The 18,527-nt window shown below is 43.4% G+C and overlaps 1 protein-coding gene across 3 annotated transcripts in view; it reads right to left on the bottom strand.

Annotated features, from left to right (window-relative positions):
- CDK14 (cyclin dependent kinase 14) overlaps nt 1–18,527 on the bottom strand; it is a 317,114-nt gene that overhangs the window by 218,542 nt on the left and 80,045 nt on the right. For all 3 annotated transcript variants that reach the window (XM_072154286.1, XM_072154287.1, XM_072154289.1), the window contains 2 exons: nt 15,558–15,652; nt 9,651–9,730 (listed from right to left, as the gene is read on the bottom strand). In XM_072154286.1, coding sequence (XP_072010387.1) covers nt 9,651–9,730; nt 15,558–15,652 — 175 coding nt within the window. The remainder of the gene's footprint in view (nt 1–9,650; nt 9,731–15,557; nt 15,653–18,527) is intronic.

The raw sequence follows: 18,527 nt of genomic DNA, 5'->3' as shown, positions 1-18,527 counted from the left end.
TTTACCCGTTTTGTTGTGTGACATGGGGCATTGTTCTGCATGACTGATTTAGTGATGAAGCAAGGAAGGAACCACATGTTGTTAAATAAAGTTGTGATACAATTTTACATTCACTCTGCCATGTAGTTGTATTAGAGGTACAACTCCTAATGTAGAAAACATTTCCCAAACCATGACACTTCCTCCACTAACTTTCACCGACTTCTTTACACACTTTGGCTTCCCTCTTACCCCAGTTTGTCGACAAAAATAATATTTCCCATCAGAGCCAAATAAAATAAACTTGCTTTAATCACTAAAAGGAACTGTGGACCACTTCTCTGTTCACACAATATGCTCCTCAGCAAAGGTTATTCTAGCTTTTTGATAATGAGAGGTTTGGTCTCTCCATATTCGGCATTTATCTAAATTTATGTTCTTAAACGTTGAGACACTGTATGATGAGACAGATCCTTAAACTGTCAAACTGAGCAATTTCAGCTGCAGTGATGAAATGATTATCCATGGAGATTCTCTGCATTATCCTGTCCTCTCTTGTATTTGTCTTTCGAGGGTGACCAGCCTTCTTTGGGGACTGGCAATAGCGATATTCTAGAAATCACACTTTTTTTCAGAAACAAAAGGGAAAATGACTTATCTTATCCTCAAGCCAGTAATGGGTGAGGGGCCTAGGTGATGTCAGGAGCATGACCACCATTTTTAAAGCTGTCATACTGGATCAAGGGCAATTTTTTCCAATGGGAAGGAGGTCACGTAGCAGATCAGAGACCAGGATTGTTGATATGGTTTTCAATATGTCTTTCGGTTCCAAAGTTATCAGCAGATAGAGATTCTCCATAGATTCTCAAGTGGCTTCATAGATCCAGCACTTTCAGCTCTGTTTTCAGCACCAGGGTGATAGCACGTCACATAGCTGTGCATCACAGGGAACGTTCCCTGTTGTTGTTGTTGTTGCATGTATCAGTGTTAAGAACTTTTGAACCACAAGAGATATTATAGATCTGATTGCTGAAATCTTTTTCTGGGACTATTCTGGGTCTTCTTTCATCTGCTACACGATCTCCTTCCCATTGGAAAAACCTTTCCTTGATCCAATATGGCGGCTTCAGTGATTACAGCCTATGCAATTCTTGTTTCCCAAAGTAAAACTCGAAGAGAAGCTACAAAGTGTTTGCCTGGAGGACTCAGAACATATCTTGCAGTGGTCTGGCGTATTCATGAGGGGGCCGTCCAGACACTCCCCTCTCTTCAATCTCTCCACCCCTTCAACGCTAGGTGCCGGTGGTGATGTAGCAGGTGCCAGGCTTGATGCTGCAGTCACCGCCCCTCTGGACGGCCCCCTCATGAATACGCCAGACCGCTACAAGATATGGCCGGCGATCGGACCGCTAAGTGCCAAAGTGTTAGTATGTGCAGCTAGTTATGCTTTTTTAGATGACAGGTGTCCTTTAAGAGAAACTGTAATATACTTCTTTTGTCCTTTGGTGGCGCTGCAAGGACGCTACAACTTGCTTATCCCTTTAAATCTCAATATCATGTACTTTTACTTTTTATGGTTCAGTTAATAAATTAAAGGGGTGGTCCATCCCTCATAAATTTGAGACCATTTTTTATTGAGCATGTTAAATGTTTTTTTTTAATAATATAAAAATAAATATTTCTAATTTTTATTAAGAAAGGTTGTTGAGCTCCTTATATTTTGGTGAAGTGTGATATATGATGAGGACTACCAGTGAGTCTATAGAAATAAGACAAAATTGACATTGGTGAAACTGAAATTAAAGGGGTTGTCTACTTTTGGCAAATAATTGATATGGTTTTTGTAAGGTTTTAGTTCTACAATTATCCAATATACTTTCTGTATCAATTCCCCGCACTTTTCTACATCTCTGCTTGCTGTCCTACTATAGAAAGCTCCTATGTTTACTTTTGCTGGATAGAAATCTGTCCATGGTCATGTGATCCCACACAGGTGCACCGCTCGTTAGTATCACAGAGAGCAATCAGAGCTGTGTAATATAACGAGCCGCGCACCTGTGTGACCATGGTCAGATTTCTCTCCACTGGAGTTAAACATAAAAGATTCCTATAGCAGGACAGCAAGCAGAGATCTAGAAAGCCGCAAGGAATTGATATAGAAAGTATATTGGAAAATTGTATAACTTTTCCTTACACAAACAATGTCAATTGTTGGCTGAAATTGGACAACCCCTTTAACTATTACTATATAAAGCACAATATAGAAAGACTTCATCTCTCCCAATCCAAGGACAAATATACTGAACTAAAATAGAGGCTGAGATATAAATACATGCCGTGATTTTGTCGCCGTCTTTGCACAACCAGTGAGAGTTTTCACATCCCCCTCAGCACTTTGGACTTCTGCCGGGAAACCTACAGATCATAGGAGTTGTCTTCCATTATGTAAGGTACAGTATATGTAGGTGCAGTTCTCTCTGTGATAGGCAGGGGGCGCATGAACAGGAGGAGCAAAGAAAATTCTAAATTTTTACAGGTTACATTTATAGTACCTATTTAACCCCTTGGATGCTGTTATCCATTCAGGTTTTAAAGGGTTTCTTTTAGGAATTTGGGAACCCCATCGGGGGCCAGGGTGCTTTCGGGTGTTTTTTTGCCCCAGCACCCAGATAGAAGTCACAGAGGGTTATAAAACCTGATTCAGCCAAACCTGGGGACACATAGGACGTTACCTACTGATGGAAATAGAAGTGACATCCCATGGTCCCCAGAGGTCACTCATTGGCTGAAACACATTTCATGACCTTCCGAAGCTTATGGCCGGCCAAAGTGCTGAAAACTGGAAGTATCACAGCCACGCAGAAATCGGGAACCAGTATGAATGACTTCTTTTGTTCCGTCCACGGCACTTGGCCTTCTAGGGGTTTTACGGATTTCTGGAAAATCCCTTTAAGCCATGTCCTAACAGACTGCTTGTCTTATAGAGAGTATGCTAAAGCAAGATATAGTGATGAACCCTAATGGGGATATCCCAACTTAGGATATAACTCTGGCCCCTGTATACGCAACGATACCCCACCGTGACCTGACTGCAGTGTGGGGGCAGCTGGATTCTCAGGGAACGGAGTAGATGGCTCGTAGTGCGGCCTAGCACCAGGATACTTCACAGGTGGCTTGGTCCAGGAGAGCAGGTCTCATCCATGACTATCAGGGCCAGCGGGGAGATGCAAAAAGACAGAGAGGGCGTGATATAGACAAGGGACCTCCACCCCCCGGGGTACTCCGGGAGTGTGTGGTAATTGATCCCAGGGCTGATGGTGAAGGGGAGGTCCGTGGTGTTAGTGGAAGCAGGCCAGGATCACACTGGTAACAGGAATCTTGAAATAACTCACTGGGGCAGATTTACTTACCCGGTCCATTCGCGATCCAACGACACGTTCTGTGTGGAGGATTCGGGTTCTGCCGGGATTCACTAAGGTAGTTCCCCCGATGTCCACCAGGTGTCGCTGCTGCGCTGAATTCCCTCGGAGTGCACTGAAGTTCACGTCACGTGCATGCCGGCGCAAGTGCGGCACAATCCGATCGCGTGCGCCAAAATCCTGCGGCAATTTAGGGAAAAACGTCGCAAATCGGTAAAATTCTGGTAAAACAACGTAAAAACGTGATTCAGGCCCTTAGTAAATGACCCCCCCCCATTGTCTTTAGTGGCAGACAGTCCACACAGCAGCAGATCACAAGCTGGGAAATGATCCTTCCTGCAGGCACACACAGGGCAGCGGATTGGTTGGCTCTGACGAGGATTCCATTATGAAGAAGAAATCTGATTGTACCAAAGCCTTGATCTTGACAGGGCTGACAACAGTAGCCAGATTGGCTCCGCTGCTTGAGCAGCAATCTGGACTCAGAGATCCAGACAGACTGAAATCTCATAAGAGGCACCGACCCAGAGGCCTAGACAGAGTCTATATTTATAGACTTCCTCTGTCTTGACAATTCTGAGCCTTCCCACCAATGGATAGTACTACAGTATAAAGTACATGAGACCCAGGAGGAAATTACAGCTTAAAGGGGATGTACGCTTAAAGGTGCTGAATTTAGGAATGACCTGTCTGGCATGACATTACATATACAAACAAAGGATGAGATCTCTATTATTTTGTAACCCAGGGAACCCCTATAAATGGTAATTCTGGAGAAACCTGATCTTGGCAGTTTCTGGCACTCTAATACAATATAATAGGGTGGTAGGATGCACACACCTGATCAACGAGGGATGCGGTAAAGGGGACCCCCACCCCACCATCTAATAATGTTGACCATGAATATTGTTATCTTATAAACCCCCTGACAAAATAAGAGTAATGATGGTACAATATAAGGTGCTCTTTTATTCTTTCTTAAGAGAGTGCCCCCCTTGGGTACAGGCCGGGTCTGGTATTGCAGGTCATCCATGAATCAGTCCCTCATGTTGATGGATCCTGTTGAAGGTCCATTGATGGAAGCAGCAGGATACACACTTTTATAATCCATTTCTGGGCTCTTTGTGTGGGCTCCGTCCTGGAACATTATGATGATGTCCCTGTATTTAGCGGTTCTTCTTCTCATCTAGAAATATCACAGCCATTCAGCACTTCAGTCGATCCGCGGCTCTTCTGTTAATGGAGCCGGTGGTCAGGACATAACACAAAGATGCCGGGGGAACATAATAGGGGATAATGCACCGGATTCTGTAATGCATTAACCATACACTGACTTACTCCAATACAGTCACAATGTTCTCTCTTCAACCACATTGTATTCCGGCAGGTTTGGAAAGGGGTCGTCTCACAGACACAAGACAACGCTTTTTTTAGGTTCAGATGAGCTCCTCTCTCCAGGAATCAGTAATAGGGTGTGATGAAAAATAACTCCCAAATTTTAGACCATGGAACAAAAGAGGGACAAGGTTGGGGTGTGATAAGCCAGGCCCCTCATCCCTGCCACCAATCCCACCCCAAGTAAGCACACACCCCCTAATGGTCCCCCACATTGCATAATTCCCTCTTGGTGACCCCGTGTATATTGCCTCCCTTTCAGTGGCTCCCACACTGCAGGATGTCACTTTTCTGTGGAGCTCTGTGTAATGCCCCCCTATTGTGGAGCCTGGGCTGTATGAATATTGTGGCCCCTATAAGTCTGGAATTACTTCCTACATCTGGTACTAGAATCAGCTTCTTGGGGAATGGGGGATGTGTCCCTTCTGCTGCTTTCAATCTGTGGTTTCAGGAGCCCTGGAGGACCTTTAAAGGCCCTGAAATGGCTCTTGTGTACATGTGTATTGAGATCAGATGTACAAGGATTTCATGGGTGAAGGTCCTTCGCAGTATAAAATTTGGTGGGTGGTTTGGGTGGCCATGGGCTCCCTAGAAGGCTTGGGCCCAAACCGACTATATTATAATCCACTACTGATTATGCCCACCACTTACAATGACCTTCTTTTCTAAATCCACCTACTTAATGATCCTTTTGTAGCTCTAAAGGGGTTGCCCGAGATCCTAAAAAATTATTGGTGTCATGGACAAGAGAGATGGAGGTAAGTACAGGCAGTCCCCTACTTAAGGACACCCGACTTACAGACGACCCATAGTTACAGACGGACCCCTCTGCCCCCTGTGACCTCTGGTGAAGTCTCTGGATGTTACTATAGTCCCAGACTGCAATGATCAGCTGTAAGGTGTCTGTAATGAAGCTTTATTGATAATTCTTGGTCCCATTACAGCAAACAATTCTGAAACTCCGATTGTCACTGGGGCAAAAATTTTTTTGTCTGGAACTACAATTGTAAAATATACAGTTTCGACTTCCATATAAATTCAACTTAAGCACAAACCAATAGAACCGATCTTGTATTAACCCGGGGACTGCCTGTAATGTTTATTTTCTAAAGATGTACCATTAAAATTTTTCATTTTTCATTTTCATCTTCATTGAAGAGATATGACCCCAAAAGCTCTAGGTCCAGACACGATCCTGGAATAAATTTTCATAGTCCTGTGCCACTAACAACATACACAAATATATGATTACACAGATCTGTAGGGACAATACCTAACCCTGGCTGCGTGGTCAGAACTGCTGATCTCTCTTTGAAGGGGTTTTCCAAAACGGAGACAGGGTAGGCTGCAAGTATGATTGACTTTTACCAATCCCCCCGCAGCTTCCCTTCTAATGGTTTCTGGGTCACTTCATACAAAGAAAAAACTATAAAAGCCCAAAAGGCAATAACCAAGGCCACTGATTGGCTGAGAAACCGTTTCCTGCCACTTGCCTCGGGCAGCACCGCCTGCAGCAAGATGGGCGGCAGCATCTAGGGGGGAAGTCACCTGCTACAAAGCAGGACTTGATACTTAAAAATAGCAAATCTTCACACCACAGGTCAGCCTAGAGAACCCACCTTCCGAAAAAAAAAAAATTAACCTGGATTGGGTGGAGGGGGTGCGTTCTATAGGTCTCCTCTGGTAGCAGGTTCACCCCTGGGTATAGGAAGGTGAGTGCAACGGTGACTGGGGACCGAGACAACCTTTGACCAGCAGTGAGAGGGGATCGGTAGAAGAGGGTATGAGCTCCTGTTTAAATTTTACACCAGTGGAAAACCCCTTTACCATCTTGATATCAACCAACCTCATGCATCCCCCTCCTGGACCATTTAGTGTAACGAAACTCGAGGAATTCTAAACATTCATCCCTTTAACCGTCTCCCCGGATCCCTACCACGTAACACGTCAAAATAACAAATCAGTAAATGAAAGATTTTTTTCTTCTTCTTCGATCAAAACCACGTAGTAAATATCTCCAGGCACGATCCACCGCACAATGCGCCTTCACAACCCCCTCCAAAACGTCTCTTCATTTTCTGCTTTATCACGGAATTCACTGACCTCCGACAAATGGAAAATAATGTGTTCGGATTACTCGCTTTTGTCGTCTCGCCATGGTCTTTGAAATGCAGGTCCATAAATACAGGAGGTTTTTTTTTTTTCTTTTCTCTTTTAGCTTCTATGAGACACCCCGGGGGGCGCAGGTTTTATCATAGAAACCTGAATAAGTAAATCTCAGACAAGAATAAGGTCCTGACGTCCTTTGTGCTCCGGCACAGATATTTTACAGCTTTCTTCTTCAGTTTTGTTCCGTTCAACCTGTAATTGCTGTCTAACAAAGATGCACCTTAGGTCGACTCTGCAGGTGACTCTGTGTTATTCGAAAAGTCTCCAGGCTGAGAGATTCAAGGATTTTTTTAAATTTTAATATATAAAAACAATGCAATGCAGAACAAAGGACCGGCGCACAATGGCGGCGCTGATTATACGACTTTTTGTGGTTTGCGCACTCACAGATACAAAGTAACAAAAATAACAAGACATCCGACGGCTTCGCTGCTGTAGAACAAAGTTGGTTTGAATCGGCTTCAAAGGTTTGGTACATGGAAGGCAGCAATGAGCAGGATATAACATAAAGGCCCGGGCTCTATACACCGTGCCGCTGCTATGCCGCAGACCTATACACAGCCCTGCAGGTTATAAAACAGTAGTAATGATGTCTGAATCCTATTAAAGAAAATGTATTATTGAAAAAAAACAGCTTATTTTGTTTTTGCTTTGCTGTGTAAGCTTAGGCAGGTTTTGCAGAGTCATCTCATTCCGACAAGACGACAGAAGGATTTAATGCGGGATGACACCTCCATATACTGCTTTAAGTGTAGATGAACAGGACATTTAAAGGAAATCTACCTACACAAGCAGATCTGATGGTAGATTCCTACTTGCAACCTCATCCCTAAACTTTATGGGGCACATTTACTAAGGGTCCGATGGACGCATTTCCGTCGGGTTTCCTGACTATTTCTGATTTGCGCTGAATTGCCCCGGGTTTTTGGCGCACGCGATCGGATCGGCACCAGCTTTCATGCAACACAAATCAGGGGACGTGGCCGTCAGACAACCCAAATGATTCGGACAAACCGCAAAATTTAAAATTCGTCGCAAGATCAGCACTCACATACACCGGGAAGAAGAAGGTGAACTCCTGCGGACCTCAGCGGGGAAGCGACACATGCAGGAAATTGGCAGTTCCGAATCCTCGTCGGACATTCCGGATCGGGGATAGCGATGGGACGGGTAAGTAAATTTGCCCCTATGTGTCATGTTCTTGTAAATTCTTATGGTCTTATACCTTACCTTTACCTTAGCTATTTGCAACTGACCTTTGAAGGTTACTGGCTTGTGGAGTAGCCTTGGCGGGCCTCAGGAGTTAAGGTTACTCCACGACCCATCTACCACCAGGAATCTACCAACACAATCAGATCTGATGATAGATTCCTACCCTCATCCCTAAACTGTTTTTGTCATGTTCTGATAAATTCAGCGCTCCATATATTCCTGAAGATTGCTTCAGTGTATCGGCACTTTTCAGTCCAGTCATTTTTCCTGCTGTAAAGCAAATCCCCTGATGGAACTTGTGTTTCTAATATAACAATACATTTTTAAAAATAAAAATAAAATAGATACATAAAAAGCAAACAAACACAGGTCATCCATTGCAAAATTATGTTCTCCACTTAAATATGTGGGTCCTGAAGAAATAGGGTATCAGAGTCAGTTGGGTGGTGGACGGACCCACAATCAAGGGGGTAAATAGGAGAGGCTGGGCCCCATAGCAAACGTCGGAATGGGGCCCTCCTTCCCCCTCTTATCCCAAGGGGGTTGAGGGCACATACCTTTCCCAGCAGTGGCGTAAGCTGATGGGTCCCAGTGCAAAGTCTGTGCATGGTTTATAGTACTAGTCTTCTCATATGGGAAATGTATACCTTATAGGCCCCCTAAACCTCTTGGGCCCCGTTGTGACCGCACCGTTGCACCCCCTCAAGTTACGCCCCTGTTTCCCAGTTACTGCGGACCACATGGGGGAAGTAGACAGCAGGGTGCTATAGACGAGAAATTTCTAGTCCTGCCGTCCCCTCCCCTGATGTTTCTTATAAGTTCCTAGCTGTGTACTATGGAAGATTTCATTGTTACATACATTTATGTACAATATGCAGCATATACATTCTTTAATGTGTCATTTTGGATGCTGAGGCCCCCTGACACTACGGGCCCCATAGAAGCCGCTTTGGCTTCTACCACTGTATGGCATACTACTGATAATGATATATGATAATGTAGAAAATATGGATAAGCTTTTAAGTGTATATCCTTAAAATGTAAAAACCCATGATGATATTAATCTTCTTGTCTCTGTCTTCCTGGTTTCTAGAGGGCTAAAATAATTCATTTGATCCAGGGGACCAGGAATCAGTGGCTTTACACTGCTTTACAATGATTTGCCAGACATTTGCCAACCAGATACACCGTGTTCTGACTGAGGAGGCTGAATGTCTTCATTAACACAGCATAAATCCAGCCCCTAGTCACCTGAAGCAATGATGCTCCTCAAGGAGAGACCATGTGACCCAGGGTCAGACTATAAGTGTAAAGGCCCTGCTTCCAGGTCCCTTAGAGATGCTTTGTTTCTATATATTCCTTGGAGCTCAAATTTATGCTGCAACCCACTAGCTGTAATTTTAGGAAAGTATTAGCCCCTTTGTGTCACATAGTTTATGGTTTTCATAAAGTTTTAAAAAACAAAAGTCCCCTTACCTTCCCTGATGGCAGTAAATGGAGTCCCCTCCTCCTCTTGCAGCCTTATCACCTTCAGAGCCACCAACTTCCCATTTACTCTGAAACATGTGCAGAAAAAACTGTTATAGAGACAAGTCGTACAACGCGTATAGAAAATAATGTCAATAGAGAGCTGTAAAAAATCTGATTAATAATACACCTTGAATTGGGGATAGTTTTGCTTGACTAGTCCAAAGCGTTGATACATGACAAGGGTTAAATACTTACCAACTTTTTAATTATGGAATTGTACGACCCTATGCTCCACCCAGAAATATACACCCAAGATCCTTCTGGTGGACAAGGCATAGAAGAAGTTCATTTTTCATGACCCACATGATACTTTCTCGCTGTACTTATATCCCAAATCTGATAACAAGTGACCTTATGGCTCACCACATTCTGTTGCTGCCACGGATCAAGTGTCATGAGATACTTGTATGGCTGTAAGGAGCAGTACTGGCAGGAGAGTGTGCCCAAGTAAAGAAAAAGGGGTGTCCCATTAACCATGATCTGTGGGGGTCTTGGTTGTCGAACCCTCCCCAATCACCTTGTTATCCACAGGATGGCAGATAACTCAAAGGGATATGTTCATCTGGACATTCACATTTAATTGATTAAAATCTGTCATATACATACATACATACTTCTTCAATTGGAAAATTCTTTAAAAAAAATGTGTGAAGATCATTTCCTGTAAATGTTGCCAAGTTGTCCCTTAGAATATAGATTGCTGTCCTTGGATACAACCACCACTGCTGGAGGGATTGCATAAAAAAACAATAGTTTTTGCATATGAAATGTCCAGTTGCTGCATGTCCCACCGTCCTGTGTTGATGAATTTTGAATCCATGTGGTCGAGCACCTCAATTGCGCATGTGCGCCCACCTTTCTAGTGTCTGGAGGTGGTCATATCCAAGGACAGCTATCTCATTTCTAAAGGACAACACGGATACATTTATGGGAAATTATCTTCACACAGGGACATGTTTTTAGTTACATGCAATTGAAGCAATGTTTGAATATGTCAGATGAATTAAATTAAAAGTAGGATGTAGGATGTAGGATGACCGGTTAAGATCCAGTCGATGGGATGGTCCTGAAGACAAATGGCAGGTCAGTATAAAGGTCTCTCCTGTGATTTCTACTTTTACTGGGACTGTTGCTATAACAAGGGGGTAAGACGGAAGATGAGTTCACCTTTATCATAGAACGGATTCTTTACGGTAAGAGCAGTGAGATGATGACATTTTTGCCACATGATTGTGTGACAGTTGAGTAATTTATTATCTGAAGTAATATTACACATTGGGGCTTATTTACTAAGGGTCGCAGATCGCACTTTCGTCAGACTGTTCACGGTTTTCGGGATTTTCCCGGCTTTGACAGGTATTTAACAGGGGTCTGTAATGGGATTGTGTCGCACGTGATCGAATTGTGGTGCGGCTGCGCTGGCTTTCATGCGGCAGAAATCGGGGGGTGGGCTGTTGGGTGTTCCGACTGATTCGGACTGAGCGTAGGATTTAACTTTCAAATTGTGTCGCAAGATCAAGCACTTACATGCACCAGGAAGAAGAAGGTGAACTCTGTTGGACCTGAGCGGGGAAGCGACACATGCAGGAGATCGGGCGCACAATCTTAGTGAATCGCGGCACAGTGCATCATCGTCGGACAATGGACTTTCGGGAACTACGCAGGACCGGGTAAGAAATGTGCCACATTGTATGTTGCTCATCAGTGGATAGATTTACATGATTAGAACAGTCCAAAAAATTGAATATTGTGGGAAAAAGGGTTCTCTACAGTAAGAGCAGAGACACTGGGGCACATTTACTTACCCGGTTCAGTCGCGATCCCCGAGGTGCGTTGTCCGACGAGGATTAAGTCCGGAGCGATTCACTAACATTGTGCGCCCGATATCCTGCATGTGTTGCTTCTGCGCTGAGGTCCGGCGGAGTTCACCTTCTTCTTCCCGGTGCATGTAAGTGCTTGGCTTGCGAAACAATTTAAATTTTAAATCCTGTCCGACGGCCAAGCCCCCCCATTTGTAACGCATGAAAGTCGGTGCGATTGAGCTAAAATCCGATTGCGTGCGCCTAAACCCCTGTTAAATCCGCTGGAAATCGGAAATAGTAGTAAATGTGCACCTATATGTAACTAGACAACGTTTGAAAGATCTTAGATGCATATTTTGAGTCAAAATGTACAATTTTGTAGGATGATACGGTAAACACAGCCTAATAAACTAAGTTATGAGATATAGGCACTACATCTAATCGCTACATGGGGTCTGCATATGGTACCGTAGAATCAAGATACCCCCCTAGAAGCAGAGAACTTCCATCAGATGTCACTGGATGGTGAATACAAAAATTTGGGTTTCTGTTACATTACTTATAGGAGGGTGTATGAGGAGACCCTGATGGATGGAGCACTGGGGAGGGGGGGGGGGGGGGGCTATGGCTCAACTAAAAAGCCGTAAGAAGCATTCATTTGCTCAAGAACAAAAAATACATGAGATAATACTATAAAAATGACACCGGATACTACAATAACATGCAGGGAGGGACTTATAGGGGCACTCTAATACCAATATTGGAATGTTAATCCTACAAGGCAATAAACAATCCCTCTAAATCCCATAAAAGTCAACAAAAAAAGTCTCCTTTGATAAAGCACATGTTTCCCTTTCCCTGAATTCTTATGAAATATTCAGTGCAGAGATTTACGGAATCGCTCTCGCATTACAATCCATTTATCAGCCACAGAAATCGGCGAATGGTAACCTGAAATAACTTCCCCTACAAACAAGGGATACGTGAAAATCTCCGCAGTCCACAGCGACGACGGCCGGGAAGTCTACGGGGGCTTCATGTCCCATATACGAGCGCGAGGTCTGTCCTTACCACTAATTGGTCTCAGGCTGATGATCAGTTTCACCAGGAGATACAAGATCCGACCACTGTGACGGGTCTAATGAATTACAACAGATCCGCAGCAGCTTTTCTTATCTTCTTAGGATCACAATTCCCAAATGTATTCTATCAGATCTGACCCAATTTAAGAATGAATGTAAGGACCTAAAAAATATTTATTAAAACTGTCAGAACCTCCAGATTTCAGAAGCGCTGAGCCACTGGATATGGAGGTGTCCAAGCTCAAACCCAACAAATGATGCGATGAGCAACACCAAAGACTGGCACGAGGATAAGTGGGGGACTTGATATTTTTATGGACTTTGAACACATTAAAGGGTGTAACGCAGGATAAGTAATGTCATGTATGTACACAGTGACTGCACCAGCAGAATAGTGAGTGCAGCTCTGGAGTATAATACAGGACGTTATTCAGGATCAGTACAGGATAAGTAATGTCATGTATGTACACAGTGACTGCACCAGGAGCAGAATAGTGAGTGCAGCTCTGGAGTATAATACAGGATGTAACTCAGGATCAGTACAGGATAAGTAATGTCATGTATGTACACAGTGACTGCACCAGGAGCAGAATAGTGAGTGCAGCTCTGGAGTATAATACAGGATGTAACTCAGGATCAGTACAGGATAAGTAATGTCATGTATGTACACAGTGACTGCACCAGGAGCAGAATAGTGAGTGCAGCTCTGGAGTATAATACAGGATGTAACTCAGGATCAGTACAGGATAAGTAATGTCATGTATGTACACAGTGACTGCACCAGCAGCAGAATAGTGAGTGCAGCTCTGGGGTATAATACAGGATGTAACTCAGGATCAGTACAGGATAAGTAATGTCATGTACGTACACAGTGACTGCACCAGCAGCAGAATAGTGAGTGCAGCTCTGGGGTATAATACAGGATGTAACTCAGGATCAGTACAGGATAAGTAATGTCATGTATGTACACAGTGACTGCACCAGCAGCAGAATAGTGAGTGCAGCTCTGGAGTATAATACAGGATGTAACTCAGGATCAGTACAGGATAAGTAATGTCATGTATGTACACAGTGACTGCACCAGCAGCAGAATAGTGAGTGCAGCTCTGGGGTATAATACAGGATGTAACTCAGGATCAGTACAGGATAAGTAATGTCATGTATGTACACAGTGACTGCACCAGCAGCAGAATAGTGAGTGCAGCTCTGGGGTATAGTACAGGATGTAACTCAGGATCAGTACAGGATAAGTAATGTCATGTATGTACACAGTGACTGCACTAGCAGCAGAATAGTGAGTGTAGCTCTGGGGTATAATACAGGATGTAACTCAGGATCAGTACAGGATAGGTAATGTCATGTATATACACAGTGACTGCACCACCAGCAGCAGAATAGTGAGTGTAGCTCTGGGGTATAATACAGGATGTAACTCAGGATCAGTACAGGATAAGTAATGTCATGTATGTACACAGTGACTGCACCAGCAGCAGAATAGTGAGTGCAGCTCTGGAGTATAATACAGGATGTAACTCAGGATCAGTACAGGATAGGTAATGTCATGTCTGTATACAGTGACTGCACCAGGAGAATAGTGAGTGCAGCTCTTGTTTACACAGGTAAAGCTGTAACATACTTGAAAGGTTATTCGCTAAGCAATGTTCCAACACAATGTGAACAGAGCCTAACATTTATGTATGGAAAATACTGCACAATAACAATTTGTAGTAATTCCAGAGATAAAGAGTTGGACTAATTGGAGTAACTTTGAATGTAAAAACATAATGGACTGTAACTTTTTAATTATAGTTTTTTTGCTAATTAAATATTGTTATGGTGATGGAAACGCATCAGAGCACCAGGACTGTGACAGGAGAGCCCCGGGGGTAGAGGATTATGTATATTATACTGTCAGCTCCGACCCTGACCATTACAGTATCTAGTCACATGCAGTCCTCAGGCTACACACTATCCGTTCCAGGGGTGTACCAGGATTTTGTTTATCTTGACCATCTATCCTTAGGATAGTCCAGTACAGAGGGTTCCCATCACCCCAAGAGGTTTCCCACAAATCTCCCATTAGTTTCTTCACACAATAGCGCTTTCTGATGTGCAGTGGCCATGCATGGTATTGCAGCTCGGCCCCATTAACTTCAATAGAAACTGAACTACAAATGGGCCGAGTGACCGATGGATGTGATATCACAGCGATGAAGAAGTACAATAGCTGATTAGTAGCGCCAGGTTTTAGACCCGCACCATTCTAATACTCTTAACCTTTCCGACGTATAGGTGCTAAAAAAAAAAAAATCCTGGAATATCCCTTTAATTTTACCATCCATCTCGAGAAAATGTATCAAGTTGTTTTTCTAGTAGAGGTCATGTAACATATCAGACGGAACGCATGTAACATATCAGACGGAACGCATGTAACATATCAGACGGAACGCATGTAACATATCAGACGGAACACATGTAACATATCAGACGGAACACGTGTAACATATCAGACGGAACACGTGTAACATATCAGACGGAACACGTGTAACATATCAGACGGAACACGTGTAACATATCAGATAGAACACATGTAACATATGAGATGGAACACATGTAACATATGAGATGGAACACATGTAACATATGAGATGGGACACATGTAACATATCAGATGGAACACATGTAACATATCAGATGGAACACATGTAACATATCAGATGGAACACATGTAACATATCAGATATAACACATGTAATATATGAGATGGAACACATGTAGCATATCAGATAGAACACACGTAACATATCAGATAGAACACACGTAACATATCAGATAGAACACACGTAACATATCAGATAGAACACATGTAACATATCAGATAGAACACATGTAACATATCAGATAGAAAACATGTAGCATGTTATATAAAGTTTTTAACATTGCAAAAATGTACATTTGAGATCACTTACTTGCTTTTGCCTTTATAAACAGTTGCGTATGAGCCTTCTCCTAATTTTTCCAATTTTTCATAAGAGTCAGCCTTACCAAATTTAGGACTTGTTGGCTAGAGGGATAAAAAAAAAAAAGGTAAAAAAAAAAAAAGGTAAAAAAAAAAAAAAATCACTAAAACAGTTCAATAGAAGTCAATGATACAATGAATGGAGCTGGGATGAAAGGTTCAAGTCAATGTCAGCATTCACATGGGGTATGAGCTCCGATCTGTGATGTGATGGAGGGATGATGCTCAGGATCCAAGATCCAAGCTTCTCCAAGTGCACTAGGGGTGTGTCCTAACACTGCTGTGCTCTTCACGCTCAGTTACATAGTCCCTCCCTCTTCTCTAGCTTTAACAGGCTGTTGTTGGAGACTCCTGTCTACAGCAGTTGGATCGTTGGACCATGGACCATGGAGCACCTCAATGCACCGAGCTAAGAGCACACAAGTGTGAGGACATGTTCCAGGTGCACTTGATAAACCCATCCAAATCCATTCCTTGGACTCTACTATATGGTTCATGAATGGCCTGTTACTTCCCATAAAAGTGTACGGAAGACCTTGGAGACGATCTTTCCTGGGATTCCATTGAGGTCCAAAAGTTTGGTTTGACTTTGAGTCATGAAAAGTCAATCCAATGGCAATACACATTGGGGCAGATTTACTTACCCGGTCCATTCGCGATCCAGCGGCGCGTTCTCTGCGGTGGATTCGGGTCTTCCGGCGATTCACTAAGGCAGTTCCTCCGACGTCCACCAGGTGTCGCTGCTGCACTGAAGAGACTATCGGAACACACTGGAGTTCACCGAGCCATCGTGGGTGAAGGTAAGCGTGTGTCCCGCGACACATTTTTTTTTTTAAATGCGGCGGTTTCTCCGAATCCGTACGGTTATCGTTCGGCCACGCCCCCCAATTTCTGTCGCGCGCATGCAGGCACCGATGCGCCAAAATCCGATCATGTGCGCCCAAAACCCGGGGCAATTCAGGGGAGATCGACGCAAAACGGAAATATTCGGGTAACACGTCGGGAAAATGCAAATCGGGCCCTTAACAAATGACCCCCATTATCTTCATGATATGTTCATGGTTGAAATGTATATAATAAGAGAAGTTATGTTCCCAAGATGCATCCATGAAGTTCACCCAATCACAGACTGAATATTTTATGGTCCCTGTGAAACGTGGTAGTGTCCCACTTACATTCATATCTGAACATAAGACACAAAGAGGTCATAATACCATAAGAGATTTATTCAATGACCCATCACTAATGCGGGGCCATGAATAATTTATGGATTTACAGGTCTATCAATACCTCTACAGAAGACCTGGTTTTTGGTCTTCAACCTCTTTTTGGGCCTTGGTCCCCCACCAGTCTTATTTTTTCATGGTTTGATATTTACTGCCTACATGGGGTATCTAGCTTCTTGGGAAAGCAAAGGGGGGTTCCCTACTTTCAAATTTTACAGGCGCAGTTTAGAAGTTCTTAAAGGACCATCAAAAGGTCCTGAAAGAGTGCCTGTATATAAGTGTATTAGGAGCCAGCACACATGTTCTGTATGAGGAATGGAGGCCCCTCGATTTACTATCTCAAGAAGACAGTGTACAACTTGGCAGTGGGATGGGCCCTGTATATATTGAAAGCCCATTGCTTGGACATCACCTTCTGATCGATGGAGACCAAGTGATGGGACCACCACAATATGGAGACAACATAGCCTATGGACAAAAAAGGTTCGGTTTTTGGAACAAAATTGACCCTTTTACCCAAAATTTTGTACCCCATTTAGAAGTTTCTATACAAACATTATCCAGGGGAGGCAAGTTGGACAACCGATTCATCATTATGGCTTTACCCCCAAAGCCTTACCACTGGCTCTAGCTTGTAAAGGGCATTGACTAAGGACTAGAAGAAAATACATATATTTTCTTCTAAAAACCCCCGCCTATCCACAGGTTGTGTATGGTATTGCAGCTTAGGCCCGTTCAATTCAATAATGCTGAACTACAATCTCAGACAATTAAAAGGGACTTAAATGTGTCACCACATTTTTCACAAATACAGTCAGTGGCATACACCTATAGAGCCCTATTAACTGACACCCTTCTTTTATCAAAAAATTGCTCCCCTCATATTCCATACATTGAACTTTATAATTTTACCAGGTATCCAAAGAGGTCTATAGCGAGTCGAGGTGGATGTGGCCAGCAGCTCCTCCCTATGTTTTCTCTGCATGCAGCGGTCATATCATGTGACCAGGGTGACATCATTGCAGGTCCTTTAGCGTTCAAACATTAGCAAACTGTACAGCAAGCACATATCTCATGAAATCACATTAGATCATATCACATGAAATCCCAGCAGCCTGCATGGAGAGGAGTAGAAACCCATGCAGTCATGCTCAGATTTTTTTATGTGGTCGGATATGTGCACGGGGTACAGTTTGCTAATGTTAAGAGGCTAAAGGACCGGTAATGATGTCACCCCCACACCCCCGACTCATTCTATAGATCCCTAGATTCCAGTCACATTTCTAACTCTGATTTTATGGGCATGTGAGGGAAATTTAGCTAAAAAAAAGTGTTTCAGTTAGTTACTAGGGCTCTAGCTGTATTAGTGAAAAATGTGGTGACCGGTTCCCTTTTTGGGTTTTTGAAAGGTCTACATGGCTAGCAGTCCTCAACATGGCTAAAACATCCAAATGCTCACCCCAATTTTTTAAAATCTAATTTTGCATAGTTTCTAGGGGCGGCAAGGTGGCTGAGTGGGTAGCACTTCTGCCTTGCAGCACTGGGGTCCTGGGTTCGAATCCCACTCAGGTCAACATCTGCAAAGAGTTTGTATGTTCTCTCCGTGTTTGCGTGGGTTTCCTCCAGGTCCTCCGGTTTCCTCCCACACTCCAAAAACATACTGTTAGGTTGTTTAGATTGTGAGCCCCATGGGG

The sequence above is a fragment of the Engystomops pustulosus genome, chromosome 5, assembly GCF_040894005.1.
Source record: "Engystomops pustulosus chromosome 5, aEngPut4.maternal, whole genome shotgun sequence".
Taxonomy (NCBI): Eukaryota; Metazoa; Chordata; class Amphibia; order Anura; family Leptodactylidae; genus Engystomops; species Engystomops pustulosus.
Note: the sequence above shows the minus strand (reverse complement) of the source record. Positions and strands in the feature narration are given on the sequence as shown.